We start from the raw sequence: 16061 nt of genomic DNA, 5'->3' as shown, positions 1-16061 counted from the left end.
TATTTAAAAAATTTAAATGTTTGCCACGCTCTAGTTTTTGGAGAAATTACGTCTTTGTTTTGAGCGCCAGTGCGCGTTTCATGCGCGTGCACGCGAAAAATCACCACCCCGCCACTAAAATCCTGGAGGAAACACTGCAGAACATTGTGAGGAATTAAGGAAACATCTTATGAAGTTCTTAAGTAATTTTTTTCTTCTTAAGAACATAATTATTTTCTTCTTTTTTTATATTTGTGAATCCAGGCCCAGTGACGAGAAGGACCTCAGTGTCCCAGTTTAGATGTACAATAGGTCCAAATCCACAGGCTGTGTATGGACAGGTGTGTAAGATGAGTGTGTGTGTGTGTGTGTGTATGTGTGTGCGTCCCTCCCTCTCTCTCCAGGTGGGTAATGCCATCAAGTCGTCGCTGCACGGTGCGGCCCTGAAAAGCAACAACAAGGAGGGCGCCCGCAGCATCCAGGTGGAGATCACCCCCACCTCCTCACGCATCTCCCGCAACGCCGTCACCTCCCTGTCCATCAGAGGCCACCGCTGGAAGAGACACGGTGAGACGCACACACACACACACACACACACACACACACACACATACACACCACACACACACACACACACACACACACAGACACACACACGCATGCATACACACACACCACACACACACACACACACACAAACACCACACACACACACACTCGTGCGTCGTGGAGGCAGGACTATGGCATCAGATTTATGTCACAAGTCTCACACACGTGCAGTTAATAGCACAAAGCAGCCGCCCCCGCCAGAGAGTTCTGCTCTCATGGGTCGACATGACCCTCTTATGATTGGTCACTTTCAATGCGATCACACCCAAACGGACCCTCCTCCTACCTTGACTGACAGCTTCCGTCAACCGTAACAACAGGCAGGCGGTTGGGCCAGAGGCTCATTGACAGTGACCAATCAGAAGAGGGTCAGAGCCTCCCTTGGTTTCTGTCCCCCAAACTGTCAAAAGTCCAAATGTCGACCCGCGCCAGCAGAACTACAACTGCGCGTGGCGACTGCTTTGTGCGTTCTTTGCCTTCCGATTGTTGAATCTGTGCATGCGGTTAATATCTGTGTGTGATGACAAACATCTGACACCAGACAGGACACTCTGCGGTGTAGAGGACAGACAGACAGACACTCTGCGGTGTAGAGGACAGACAGACAGACACTCTGAGGTGTAGAGGACAGACAGACAGACACTCTGCGGTGTAGAGGACAGACAGACAGACAGACACTCTGAGGTGTAGAGGACAGACAGACAGACACTCTGAGGTGTAGAGGACAGACAGACAGACACTCTGCGGTGTAGAGGACAGACAGACAGACACTCTGAGGTGTAGAGGACAGACAGACAGACAGACACTCTGCGGTGTAGAGGACAGACAGACAGACACTCTGAGGTGTAGAGGACAGACAGACAGACACTCTGCGGTGTAGAGGACAGACAGACAGACACTCTGGGGTGTAGAGGACAGACAGACAGACACTCTGAGGTGTAGAGGACAGACAGACAGACACTCTGAGGTGTAGAGGACAGACAGACAGACACTCTGGGGTGTAGAGGACAGACAGACAGACACTCTGAGGTGTAGAGGACAGACAGACAGACACTCTGAGGTGTAGAGGACAGACAGACAGACACTCTGAGGTGTAGAGGACAGACAGACAGACACTCTGAGGTGTAGAGGACAGACAGACAGACACTCTGGGGTGTAGAGGACAGACAGACAGACACTCTGGGGTGTAGAGGACAGACAGACAGACACTCTGAGGTGTAGAGGACAGACAGACAGACACTCTGGGGTGTAGAGGACAGACAGACAGACACTCTGAGGTGTAGAGGACAGACAGACAGACACTCTGAGGTGTAGAGGACAGACAGACAGACACTCTGAGGTGTAGAGGACAGACAGACAGACACTCTGAGGTGTAGAGGACAGACAGACAGACACTCTGAGGTGTAGAGGACAGACAGACAGACACTCTGGGGTGTAGAGGACAGACAGACAGACAGACACTCTGAGGTGTAGAGGACAGACAGACAGACACTCTGAGGTGTAGAGGACAGACAGACAGACAGACACTCTGGGGTGTAGAGGACAGACAGACAGACAGACACTCTGAGGTGTAGAGGACAGACAGACAGACACTCTGGGGTGTAGAGGACAGACAGACAGACAGACACTCTGGGGTGTAGAGGACAGACAGACAGACACTCTGAGGTGTAGAGGACAGACAGACAGACACTCTGAGGTGTAGAGGACAGACAGACAGACACTCTGAGGTGTAGAGGACAGACAGACAGACAGACACTCTGAGGTGTAGAGGACAGACAGACAGACAGACACTCTGAGGTGTAGAGGACAGACAGACAGACACTCTGAGGTGTAGAGGACAGACAGACAGACACTCTGAGGTGTAGAGGACAGACAGACAGACACTCTGAGGTGTAGAGGACAGACAGACAGACACTCTGAGGTGTAGAGGACAGACAGACAGACACTCTGAGGTGTAGAGGACAGACAGACAGACACTCTGAGGTGTAGAGGACAGACAGACAGACAGACACTCTGGGGTGTAGAGGACAGACAGACAGACAGACACTCTGAGGTGTAGAGGACAGACAGACAGACGGACACTCTGAGGTGTAGAGGACAGACAGACAGACACTCTGAGGTGTAGAGGACAGACAGACAGACAGACACTCTGAGGTGTAGAGGACAGACAGACAGACACTCTGGGGTGTAGAGGACAGACAGACAGACAGACACTCTGAGGTGTAGAGGACAGACAGACAGACAGACACTCTGGGGTGTAGAGGACAGACAGACAGACAGACACTCTGGGGTGTAGAGGACAGACAGACAGACGGACACTCTGGGGTGTAGAGGACAGACAGACAGACACTCTGAGGTGTAGAGGACAGACAGACAGACACTCTGAGGTGTAGAGGACAGACAGACAGACACTCTGGGGTGTAGAGGACAGACAGACAGACACTCTGGGGTGTAGAGGACAGACAGACACTCTGGGGTGTAGAGGACAGACAGACGGACACTCTGAGGTGTAGAGGACAGACAGACAGACACTCTGAGGTGTAGAGGACAGACAGACAGACACTCTGGGGTGTAGAGGACAGACAGACAGACAGACACTCTGGGGTGTAGAGGACAGACAGACAGACAGACACTCTGGGGTGTAGAGGACAGACAGACAGACACTCTGAGGTGTAGAGGACAGACAGACAGACAGACACTCTGAGGTGTAGAGGACAGACAGACAGACAGACACTCTGAGGTGTAGAGGACAGACAGACAGACACTCTGAGGTGTAGAGGACAGACAGACAGACACTCTGCGGTGTAGAGGACAGACAGACAGACAGACACTCTGGGGTGTAGAGGACAGACAGACAGACAGACACTCTGAGGTGTAGAGGACAGACAGACAGACACTCTGAGGTGTAGAGGACAGACAGACAGACACTCTGGGGTGTAGAGGACAGACAGACAGACACTCTGGGGTGTAGAGGACAGACAGGCAGACACTCTGGGGTGTAGAGGACAGACAGACAGACACTCTGAGGTGTAGAGGACAGACAGACAGACACTCTGGGGTGTAGAGGACAGACAGACAGACACTCTGGGGTGTAGAGGACAGACAGACAGACACTCTGAGGTGTAGAGGACAGACAGACAGACACTCTGGGGTGTAGAGGACAGACAGACAGACACTCTGAGGTGTAGAGGACAGACAGACAGACAGACACTCTGAGGTGTAGAGGACAGACAGACAGACACTCTGAGGTGTAGAGGACAGACAGACAGACACTCTGGGGTGTAGAGGACAGACAGACAGACACTCTGGGGTGTAGAGGACAGACAGACAGACACTCTGAGGTGTAGAGGACAGACAGACAGACACTCTGGGGTGTAGAGGACAGACAGACAGACACTCTGGGGTGTAGAGGACAGACAGACAGACACTCTGGGGTGTAGAGGACAGACAGACAGACACTCTGAGGTGTAGAGGACAGACAGACAGACACTCTGGGGTGTAGAGGACAGACAGACAGACACTCTGGGGTGTAGAGGACAGACAGACAGACACTCTGAGGTGTAGAGGACAGACAGACAGACACTCTGAGGTGTAGAGGACAGACAGACAGACAGACACTCTGGGGTGTAGAGGACAGACAGACAGACACTCTGAGGTGTAGAGGACAGACAGACAGACAGACACTCTGAGGTGTAGAGGACAGACAGACAGACACTCTGAGGTGTAGAGGACAGACAGACAGACACTCTGAGGTGTAGAGGACAGACAGACAGACAGACACTCTGAGGTGTAGAGGACAGACAGACAGACACTCTGAGGTGTAGAGGACAGACAGACAGACACTCTGGGGTGTAGAGGACAGACAGACAGACAGACACTCTGAGGTGTAGAGGACAGACAGACAGACACTCTGAGGTGTAGAGGACAGACAGACAGACACTCTGAGGTGTAGAGGACAGACAGACAGACAGACACTCTGAGGTGTAGAGGACAGACAGACAGACACTCTGAGGTGTAGAGGACAGACAGACAGACACTCTGAGGTGTAGAGGACAGACAGACAGACACTCTGGTGTGTAGAGGACAGACAGACAGACACTCTGAGGTGTAGAGGACAGACAGACAGACAGACACTCTGGGGTGTAGAGGACAGACAGACAGACAGACACTCTGAGGTGTAGAGGACAGACAGACAGACACTCTGAGGTGTAGAGGACAGACAGACAGACACTCTGAGGTGTAGAGGACAGACAGACAGACACTCTGAGGTGTAGAGGACAGACAGACAGACACTCTGAGGTGTAGAGGACAGACAGACAGACACTCTGAGGTGTAGAGGACAGACAGACAGACACTCTGAGGTGTAGAGGACAGACAGACAGACAGACACTCTGAGGTGTAGAGGACAGACAGACAGACAGACACTCTGAGGTGTAGAGGACAGACAGACAGACAGACACTCTGAGGTGTAGAGGACAGACAGACAGACACTCTGGGGTGTAGAGGACAGACAGACAGACACTCTGAGGTGTAGAGGACAGACAGACAGACACTCTGAGGTGTAGAGGACAGACAGACAGACAGACACTCTGAGGTGAGACAGACACTCTGGGGTGTAGAGGACAGACAGACAGACACTCTGAGGTGTAGAGGACAGACAGACAGACAGACACTCTGAGGTGTAGAGGACAGACAGACAGACACTCTGGGGTGTAGAGGACAGACAGACAGACACTCTGAGGTGTAGAGGACAGACAGACAGACACTCTGAGGTGTAGAGGACAGACAGACAGACACTCTGAGGTGTAGAGGACAGACAGACAGACAGACAGACACTCTGAGGTGTAGAGGACAGACAGACAGACAGACACTCTGGGGTGTAGAGGACAGACAGACAGACAGACACTCTGGGGTGTAGAGGACAGACAGACAGACAGACACTCTGAGGTGTAGAGGACAGACAGACAGACACTCTGAGGTGTAGAGGACAGACAGACAGACAGACACTCTGAGGTGTAGAGGACAGACAGACGGACACTCTGAGGTGTAGAGGACAGACAGACAGACAGACACTCTGAGGTGTAGAGGACAGACAGACAGACACTCTGGGGTGTAGAGGACAGACAGACAGACACTCTGAGGTGTAGAGGACAGACAGACAGACACTCTGAGGTGTAGAGGACAGACAGACAGACACTCTGAGGTGTAGAGGACAGACAGACAGACACTCTGAGGTGTAGAGGACAGACAGACAGACAGACACTCTGGGGTGTAGAGGACAGACAGACAGACACTCTGAGGTGTAGAGGACAGACAGACAGACAGACACTCTGAGGTGTAGAGGACAGACAGACAGACACTCTGAGGTGTAGAGGACAGACAGACAGACACTCTGAGGTGTAGAGGACAGACAGACAGACACTCTGAGGTGTAGAGGACAGACAGACAGACACTCTGAGGTGTAGAGGACAGACAGACAGACAGACACTCTGGGGTGTAGAGGACAGACAGACAGACACTCTGAGGTGTAGAGGACAGACAGACAGACACTCTGAGGTGTAGAGGACAGACAGACACTCTGGGGTGTAGAGGACAGACAGACAGACACTCTGGGGTGTAGAGGACAGACAGACAGACACTCTGGGGTGTAGAGGACAGACAGACAGACACTCTGAGGTGTAGAGGACAGACAGACAGACACTCTGAGGTGTAGAGGACAGACAGACAGACACTCTGAGGTGTAGAGGACAGACAGACAGACACTCTGAGGTGTAGAGGACAGACAGACAGACAGACACTCTGAGGTGTAGAGGACAGACAGACAGACACTCTGAGGTGTAGAGGACAGACAGACAGACACTCTGGGGTGTAGAGGACAGACAGACGGACACTCTGAGGTGTAGAGGACAGACAGACAGACGGACAGTCTGAGGTGTAGAGGACAGACAGACAGACAGACACTCTGGGGTGTAGAGGACAGACAGACAGACACTCTGGGGTGTAGAGGACAGACAGACGGACACTCTGGGGTGTAGAGGACAGACAGACAGACAGACACTCTGAGGTGTAGAGGACAGACAGACAGACGGACACTCTGAGGTGTAGAGGACAGACAGACAGACACTCTGAGGTGTAGAGGACAGACAGACAGACACTCTGGGGTGTAGAGGACAGACAGACAGACACTCTGGGGTGTAGAGGACAGACAGACAGACACTCTGAGGTGTAGAGGACAGACAGACAGACACTCTGGGGTGTAGAGGACAGACAGACAGACACTCTGAGGTGTAGAGGACAGACAGACAGACACTCTGAGGTGTAGAGGACAGACAGACAGACAGACACTCTGAGGTGTAGAGGACAGACAGACAGACACTCTGAGGTGTAGAGGACAGACAGACAGACACTCTGAGGTGTAGAGGACAGACAGACAGACAGACACTCTGGGGTGTAGAGGACAGACAGACAGACAGACACTCTGGGGTGTAGAGGACAGACAGACAGACAGACAGACACTCTGAGGTGTAGAGGACAGACAGACAGACACTCTGGGGTGTAGAGGACAGACAGACAGACACTCTGAGGTGTAGAGGACAGACAGACAGACACTCTGAGGTGTAGAGGACAGACAGACAGACACTCTGAGGTGTAGAGGACAGACAGACAGACACTCTGAGGTGTAGAGGACAGACAGACAGACAGACACTCTGAGGTGTAGAGGACAGACAGACAGACACTCTGGGGTGTAGAGGACAGACAGACAGACAGACACTCTGAGGTGTAGAGGACAGACAGACAGACAGACACTCTGGGGTGTAGAGGACAGACAGACAGACACTCTGAGGTGTAGAGGACAGACAGACAGACACTCTGAGGTGTAGAGGACAGACAGACAGACACTCTGAGGTGTAGAGGACAGACAGACAGACACTCTGGGGTGTAGAGGACAGACAGACAGACACTCTGCGGTGTAGAGGACAGACAGACAGACAGACACTCTGGGGTGTAGAGGACAGACAGACAGACACTCTGGGGTGTAGAGGACAGACAGACAGACACTCTGAGGTGTAGAGGACAGACAGACAGACACTCTGAGGTGTAGAGGACAGACAGACAGACACTCTGAGGTGTAGAGGACAGACAGACAGACAGACACTCTGAGGTGTAGAGGACAGACAGACAGACACTCTGAGGTGTAGAGGACAGACAGACAGACAGACACTCTGAGGTGTAGAGGACAGACAGACGGACACTCTGGGGTGTAGAGGACAGACAGACAGACACTCTGAGGTGTAGAGGACAGACAGACAGACAGACACTCTGGGGTGTAGAGGACAGACAGACAGACACTCTGAGGTGTAGAGGACAGACAGACAGACACTCTGAGGTGTAGAGGACAGACAGACAGACAGACACTCTGAGGTGTAGAGGACAGACAGACAGACACTCTGAGGTGTAGAGGACAGACAGACGGACACTCTGGGGTGTAGAGGACAGACAGACAGACAGACACTCTGAGGTGTAGAGGACAGACAGACAGACAGACACTCTGAGGTGTAGAGGACAGACAGACAGACAGACACTCTGAGGTGTAGAGGACAGACAGACAGACACTCTGAGGTGTAGAGGACAGACAGACAGACACTCTGGGGTGTAGAGGACAGACAGACAGACACTCTGGGGTGTAGAGGACAGACAGACAGACACTCTGGGGTGACTCTGCACGTAGACTAGTGCCCTGAGGAGGGGAGGAGGAGAGCGTCTGTGAGACCGTCACCCCATCACTCTTTCACACCTCCTCTCATCCATCTCACTTCTGTTATCATCCCCTACTCCCGCTGCCCATAGATGTACACTGACCACACTACACTACACTAGACTAGACTGGTATGACGGGCTGATGCAGAACCTCTGTCTGTCTAGCTCTCTCACCTCAGAGCAGCCCCAGGAGAGGAGACGAGACGAGGAGAGGAGAGCAGGAGAGGGGACGAGGAGACAGGGAGAGAGCAGACACACCAGGACAGGAGAGGAGAGGAGAGGAGACAGGGAGAGAGCAGACACACCAGGACAGGAGAGGGGACGAGGAGACAGGGAGAGAGGAGACACACCAGGACAGGAGAGGGGACGAGGAGACAGGGAGAGAGCAGACACACCAGGACAGGAGAGGGGACGAGGAGACAGGGAGAGAGCAGACACACCAGGACAGGAGAGGGGACGAGGAGACAGAGAGAGAGGAGACACACCAGGACAGGAGAGGGGACGAGAGGAGACAGGGAGAGAGGAGACACACCAGGACAGGAGAGGGGACGAGGAGACAGGGAGAGAGCAGACACACCAGGACAGGAGAGGGGACGAGGAGACAGGGAGAGAGGAGACACACCAGGACAGGAGAGGGGACGAGGAGACAGGGAGAGAGCAGACACACCAGGACAGGAGAGGGGACGAGGAGACAGAGAGAGAGGAGACACACCAGGACAGGAGAGGGGACGAGGAGACAGGGAGAGAGGAGACACACCAGGACAGGAGAGGGGACGAGGAGACAGGGAGAGAGCAGACACACCAGGACAGGAGAGGGGACGAGGAGACAGGGTGAGAGCAGACACACCAGGACAGGAGAGGGGACGAGGAGACAGGGAGAGAGGAGACACACCAGGACAGGAGAGGGGACGAGGAGACAGGGAGAGAGGAGACACACCAGGACAGGAGAGGGGACGAGGAGACAGGGAGAGAGCAGACACACCAGGACAGGAGAGGGGACGAGGAGACAGGGAGAGAGCAGACACACCAGGACAGGAGAGGGGACGAGGAGACAGGGAGAGAGGAGACACACCAGGACAGGAGAGGGGACGAGGAGACAGGGAGAGAGGAGACACACCAGGACAGGAGAGGGGACGAGGAGACAGGGAGAGAGCAGACACACCAGGACAGGAGAGGGGACGAGGAGACAGGGAGAGAGGAGACACACCAGGACAGGAGAGGGGACGAGGAGACAGGGAGAGAGGAGACACACCAGGACAGGAGAGGGGACGAGGAGACAGGGAGAGAGCAGACACACCAGGACAGGAGAGGGGACGAGGAGACAGGGAGAGAGCAGACACACCAGGACAGGAGAGGGGACGAGGAGACAGGGAGAGAGGAGACACACCAGGACAGGAGAGGAGAGGAAAGGAGACAGGGAGAGAGGAGACACACCAGGACAGGAGAGGAGAGGAAAGGAGACAGGGAGAGAGGAGACACACCAGGACAGGAGAGGAGAGGAAAGGAGACAGGGAGAGAGGAGACACACCAGGACAGGAGAGGGGACGAGGAGACAGGGAGAGAGCAGACACACCAGGACAGGAGAGGGGACGAGGAGACAGGGAGAGAGGAGACACACCAGGACAGGAGAGGGGACGAGGAGACAGGGAGAGAGGAGACACACCAGGACAGGAGAGGGGACGAGGAGACAGGGTGAGAGCAGACACACCAGGACAGGAGAGGGGACGAGGAGACAGGGAGAGAGGAGACACACCAGGACAGGAGAGGGGACGAGGAGACAGGGTGAGAGCAGACACACCAGGACAGGAGAGGGGACGAGGAGACAGGGAGAGAGGAGACACACCAGGACAGGAGAGGGGACGAGGAGACAGGGTGAGAGCAGACACACCAGGACAGGAGAGGGGACGAGGAGACAGGGAGAGAGGAGACACACCAGGACAGGAGAGGGGACGAGGAGACAGGGAGCGAGGAGACACACCAGGACAGGAGAGGGGACGAGGAGACAGGGTGAGAGCAGACACACCAGGACAGGAGAGGGGACGAGGAGACAGGGTGAGAGGAGACACACCAGGACAGGAGAGGGGACGAGGAGACACACCAGGACAGGAGAGGGGACGAGGAGACAGGGTGAGAGCAGACACACCAGGACAGGAGAGGGGACGAGGAGACAGGGAGAGAGGAGACACACCAGGACAGGAGAGGGGACGAGGAGACAGGGTGAGAGCAGACACACCAGGACAGGAGAGGGGACGAGGAGACAGGGAGAGAGGAGACACACCAGGACAGGAGAGGGGACGAGGAGACAGGGAGAGAGGAGACACACCAGGACAGGAGAGGGGACGAGGAGACAGGGAGAGAGGAGACACACCAGGACAGGAGAGGGGACGAGGAGACAGGGAGAGAGGAGACACACCAGGACAGGAGAGGGGACGAGGAGACAGGGAGAGAGGAGACACACCAGGACAGGAGAGGGGACGAGGAGACAGGGTGAGAGCAGACACACCAGGACAGGAGAGGGGACGAGGAGACAGGGAGAGAGGAGACACACCAGGACAGGAGAGGGGACGAGGAGACAGGGAGAGAGGAGACACACCAGGACAGGAGAGGGGACGAGGAGACAGGGAGAGAGCAGACACACCAGGACAGGAGAGGGGACGAGGAGACAGAGAGAGAGGAGACACACCAGGACAGGAGAGGGGACGAGGAGACAGGGAGAGAGGAGACACACCAGGACAGGAGAGGGGACGAGGAGACAGGGAGAGAGCAGACACACCAGGACAGGAGAGGGGACGAGGAGACAGGGAGAGAGCAGACACACCAGGACAGGAGAGGGGACGAGGAGACAGGGAGAGAGGAGACACACCAGGACAGGAGAGGGGACGAGGAGACAGGGAGAGAGGAGACACACCAGGACAGGAGAGGGGACGAGGAGACAGGGAGAGAGGAGACACACCAGGACAGGAGAGGGGACGAGGAGACAGGGAGAGAGCAGACACACCAGGACAGGAGAGGGGACGAGGAGACAGGGAGAGAGGAGACACACCAGGACAGGAGAGGGGACGAGGAGACAGGGAGAGAGGAGACACACCAGGACAGGAGAGGGGACGAGGAGACAGGGAGAGAGGAGACACACCAGGACAGGAGAGGGGACGAGGAGACAGGGAGAGAGGAGACACACCAGGACAGGAGAGGGGACGAGGAGACAGGGAGAGAGGAGACACACCAGGACAGGAGAGGGGACGAGGAGACAGGGAGAGAGGAGACACACCAGGACAGGAGAGGGGACGAGGAGACAGGGAGAGAGGAGACACACCAGGACAGGAGAGGGGACGAGGAGACAGGGAGAGAGGAGACACACCAGGACAGGAGAGGGGACGAGGAGACAGGGAGAGAGGAGACACACCAGGACAGGAGAGGGGACGAGGAGACAGGGAGAGAGGAGACACACCAGGACAGGAGAGGATCTGGTGGGGTGGGGGGGGAGGGAATGGGTTATGTGGAAAAAAACGTATTGTTTTTGTATATCTGTAATCTCTACCTCACTCAATAAAAAGAAAGTAAAAAAAAAAAAAGGATGGGGAGGAGGTGGAGGAAGGTGTGTGTGTGTGTGTGTGTGTGTGTGTGTGTGTGTGTGTGTGTGTGTGTGTGTGAGTCACCTCTCTGAGCACTCTAACCTCCCACAGCAGTCAGTGTAGTGGTACAGACAGAGGTACAGACAGAGGTACAGACAGAGGTACAGACAGAGGTACAGACAGAGGTACAGACAGAGGTACAGACAGAGGTACAGACAGAGGTACAGACAGAGAGGTACAGACAGAGGTACAGACAGAGGTACAGACAGAGGTACAGACAGAGGTACAGACAGAGGTACAGACAGAGGTACAGACAGAGGTACAGACAGAGGTACAGACAGAGGTACAGACAGAGGTACAGACAGAGGTACAGACAGAGGTACAGACAGAGGTACAGACAGAGGTACAGACAGAGGTACAGACAGAGGTACAGACAGAGGTACAGACAGAGGTACAGACAGAGGTACAGACAGAGGGACAGACAGAGGTACAGACAGAGGTACAGACAGAGGTACAGACAGAGAGGTACAGACAGAGGTACAGACAGAGGTACAGACAGAGGTACAGAGAGGTACAGACAGAGGGACAGACAGAGGTACAGACAGAGGTACAGACAGAGGTACAGACAGAGGTGCAGACAGAGGTACAGACAGAGGTACAGACAGAGGTACAGACAGAGGTACAGACAGAGGTACAGACAGAGGTACAGACAGAGAGGTACAGACAGAGGTACAGACAGAGGTACAGACAGAGGTACAGACAGAGAGGTACAGACAGAGGTACAGACAGAGGTACAGACAGAGGTACAGACAGAGGTACAGACAGAGGTACAGACAGAGGTACAGACAGAGGTACAGACAGAGGTACAGACAGAGGTACAGACAGGGGGATGGCAGACAGACAGGGGGATGGCAGACAGACAGGGGGATGGCAGACAGACAGCAGGATGGCAGACAGAGCACTCTAATTTATTCTAGCCTATGAACCCGTCTACTAGACTAGTCAGCATTCAGTCCAATCAGTGATATACCAAGGCCCTTTCTGTATTTAAAGGTCATTCCCCCCCCACTGGAAGACAGGAAAGGAAGGAGGAGAGGGTGTGTCAGCAGGGCACGGGCCGGGATTCGAACCCATGCCGACATGGGCGTGTGTGTGTGTGTCCTGTACTGTAGCCCCTCCCCCTCAGGCCCCTCCCCCCAGGCCCCTCCCCCTCAGGCCCCTCCCCCAGGCCCTTTCTAAACCCAGTCTTTCACTTTCTCATGGACGTACGGAACAGTATGTTCTCTTTCCCCTTCTGTGTGACCGAGGCAGGTTGTCATCTGTCTCACTAGTATGCACTGTATTACATCTGAATATTATAATACATGCACATACATACATTCATCTGTCTCACTAGTATGACTGTATTACATCTGAATATTATAATACATGCACATACATACATTCTCACATCATTGTCCGTCATTGTGTCTGATCATCATGATTTGTTGTTGTTGTTGTTTTATCAGCTGTAACATTTATTTGATCTTCTCTATATATGTGTGTGTATGTGTGTTTTTTTGTGTGTGTATTTTTGTATACACGTGTGTGTGTGTGTGTGTCTGTCTGTCTGTCTCCATGTCCACATGTGTGTGTGTGTGTGTGTGTGTCACCATGTCCACATGTCCATGTCCCCCCAGAGTCCCAGGAGGTGAGTGTAGACAGTGACCCAGCTCTGGGAGGTATATCTATCCCAGAGATCAGTGTGACGGGCGTCAGCGGCGAACGCATGCCCAACGGAGACTCCCTGCGACCCCGCTCTGACCTACGACCCCAGTCGGACCCCGAGCCGCTGGGCGGAGCCTCCGAGGTCAGCCCCGAGCCCAACTCCCGGGGTCAGGAGGTCAGGAGGCAGAAGTCTGTCAGGCGATTGGTGGACGAGGGTTCTGGGCCCGCCTCCGCAGGCAGGGGCCAGTACTAAGCCCCTCCTTCTCCCCCCACCCCTCCCCGGGGTAACCTAGGTAACCGTGTGTGGGGGCGTGGTCTAAAGCATGATGGCTGACTAACTCTGCCGGGGGGCGGGGGGGGGTTTTCTCGCACCACTCTCCTGCGACCGCTCTGAGCGTGGACTTCTCCTCCTCTTCCTCCTCCTCCTTAATCACACTCTCCACCTCTCCTCCCTCTTCCTCTGTCCATCCATTCTCTCTCCTTCATTCACTCTCCAGTCTCTCCTCCTTTGCAGCTGAAGTTTGGTTTTGTTTTGTTGTGTGTCTCCCGCCCCCCCTGGGTTTACTGTCCGTCCTCCAGTCCCGCGTGAAGCCAGACAGTTTCATAATCCGTCCTTTTTTTTAATAAACCATCACCCACCCACACCTCACCACCTCACCCTGAGCCTGTTACATAACCATCCTGACACACAACAACAAGTGGGAGATTCTAATCAAGTTAATGTCTCCAAAAACAAACAGAACAGTCCTACTTCAATATGTCTCTAAACAAACTAACTAACAAACAGAACAGTCCTACTTCAATATGTCTCTAAACAAACTAACTAACAAACAGAACAGACCTACTTCAATATGTCTCTAAACAAACTAACAGAACAGTCCTACTTCAATATGTCTCTAAACAAACTAACTAACAAACAGAACAGACCTACTTCAATATGTCTCTAAACAAACTAACTAACAAACAGAACAGTCCTACTTCAATATGTCTCTAAACAAACTAACTAACAAACAGAACAGACCTACTTCAATATGTCTCTAAACAAACTAACAGAACAGTCCTACTTCAATATGTCTCTAAACAAACTAACTAACAAACAGAACAGACCTACTTCAATATGTCTCTAAACAAACTAACTAACAAACAGAACAGTCCTACTTCAATATGTCTCTAAACAAACTAACAGAACAGTCCTACTTCAATATGTCTCTAAACAAACTAACTAACAAACAGAACAGACCTACTTCAATATGTCTCTAAACAAACTAACTAACAAACAGAACAGTCCTACTTCAATATGTCTCTAAACAAACTAACTAACAAACAGAACAGACCTACTTCAATATGTCTCTAAACAAACTAACAGAACAGTCCTACTTCAATATGTCTCTAAACAAACTAACTAACAAACAGAACAGACCTACTTCAATATGTCTCTAAACAAACTAACTAACAAACAGAACAGTCCTACTTCAATATGTCTCTAAACAAACTAACTAACAAACAGAACAGACCTACTTCAATGTCTCTAAACAAACTAACAGAACAGACCTACCGTATTTTCCGGACTATAAGTCGCGGTTTTTTTCATACTTTGGCTGGTCCTGCGACTTATAGTCAGGTGCGACTTATATATCAATAATTCATAATCTCTGACTGACATGAACTGACATACGGTAATCTCTGACTGACATGAACCAAGGAGTAAATCCGCTAGCGCCTCATACACGATAGAATAGCCATTATACTTGACAATGTGGACATTAAACACGACAATGTGGACATTAAACATGATGTTATGGACCTTATACACAATGTTATGGACGTTAGAAACGATATTAAAGTCATTTATTCCTTCCAGAGGCTGTTTAACGTTGCAATGTTGTACCCGCGAGTAGCATTTTGCTACTTCTGGTAGCGCTTCATACGCGATAGAATAGCCATTATACTCGACAATGTGGACATTAAACACGACAATGTGGACATTAAACATGATGTTATGGACCTTATACACAATGTTATGGACGTTATAAACGATATTAAAGTCATTTATTCCTTCCCGAGACTGTTCTATGTTGCTAAGTTACCCCCGCGAGGCTATTTTGCTACTTCCGCTAGCGCCACATACGCGATAGAATAGCCATTATACTCGACAATGTGGACATTAAACACGACAATGTGGACATTAAACATAATGTTATGGACCTTATACACAATGTTATGGACGTTATAAACGATATTAAAGTCATTTATTCCTTCCAGAGACTGTTCTATGTTGCTAAGTTACCCCCGCGAGGCTATTTTGCTACTTCCGCTAGCGCCACATACGCAATAGAATAGCCATTATACTCGACAATGTGGACATTAAACACGACAATGTGGACATTAAACACGACAATGTGGACATTAAACATGATATTATGGACCTTATACACG

At 52.5% G+C, this 16061-nt stretch overlaps 1 protein-coding gene across 1 annotated transcript in view; it reads left to right on the top strand.

The window, feature by feature from the left end:
• The window catches only part of LOC308175350 (hyccin-like), a gene marked incomplete at both ends in the record, with an annotated part of 27706 nt that extends 13828 nt beyond the window's left edge, over window positions 1–13878 (top strand). The window contains 2 exon segments of the mRNA XM_080551029.1: window positions 384–546; window positions 13598–13878. Coding sequence (XP_080407155.1) covers window positions 384–546; window positions 13598–13878 — 444 coding nt within the window.
• Window positions 13879–16061: the final 2183 nt, after the last annotated feature.

This window comes from Nansenia antarctica (assembly GCF_963989245.1).
Source record: "Nansenia antarctica genome assembly, contig: SCAFFOLD_522, whole genome shotgun sequence".
NCBI lineage: Eukaryota > Metazoa > Chordata > Actinopteri > Argentiniformes > Microstomatidae > Nansenia > Nansenia antarctica.
Note: the sequence above shows the minus strand (reverse complement) of the source record. Positions and strands in the feature narration are given on the sequence as shown.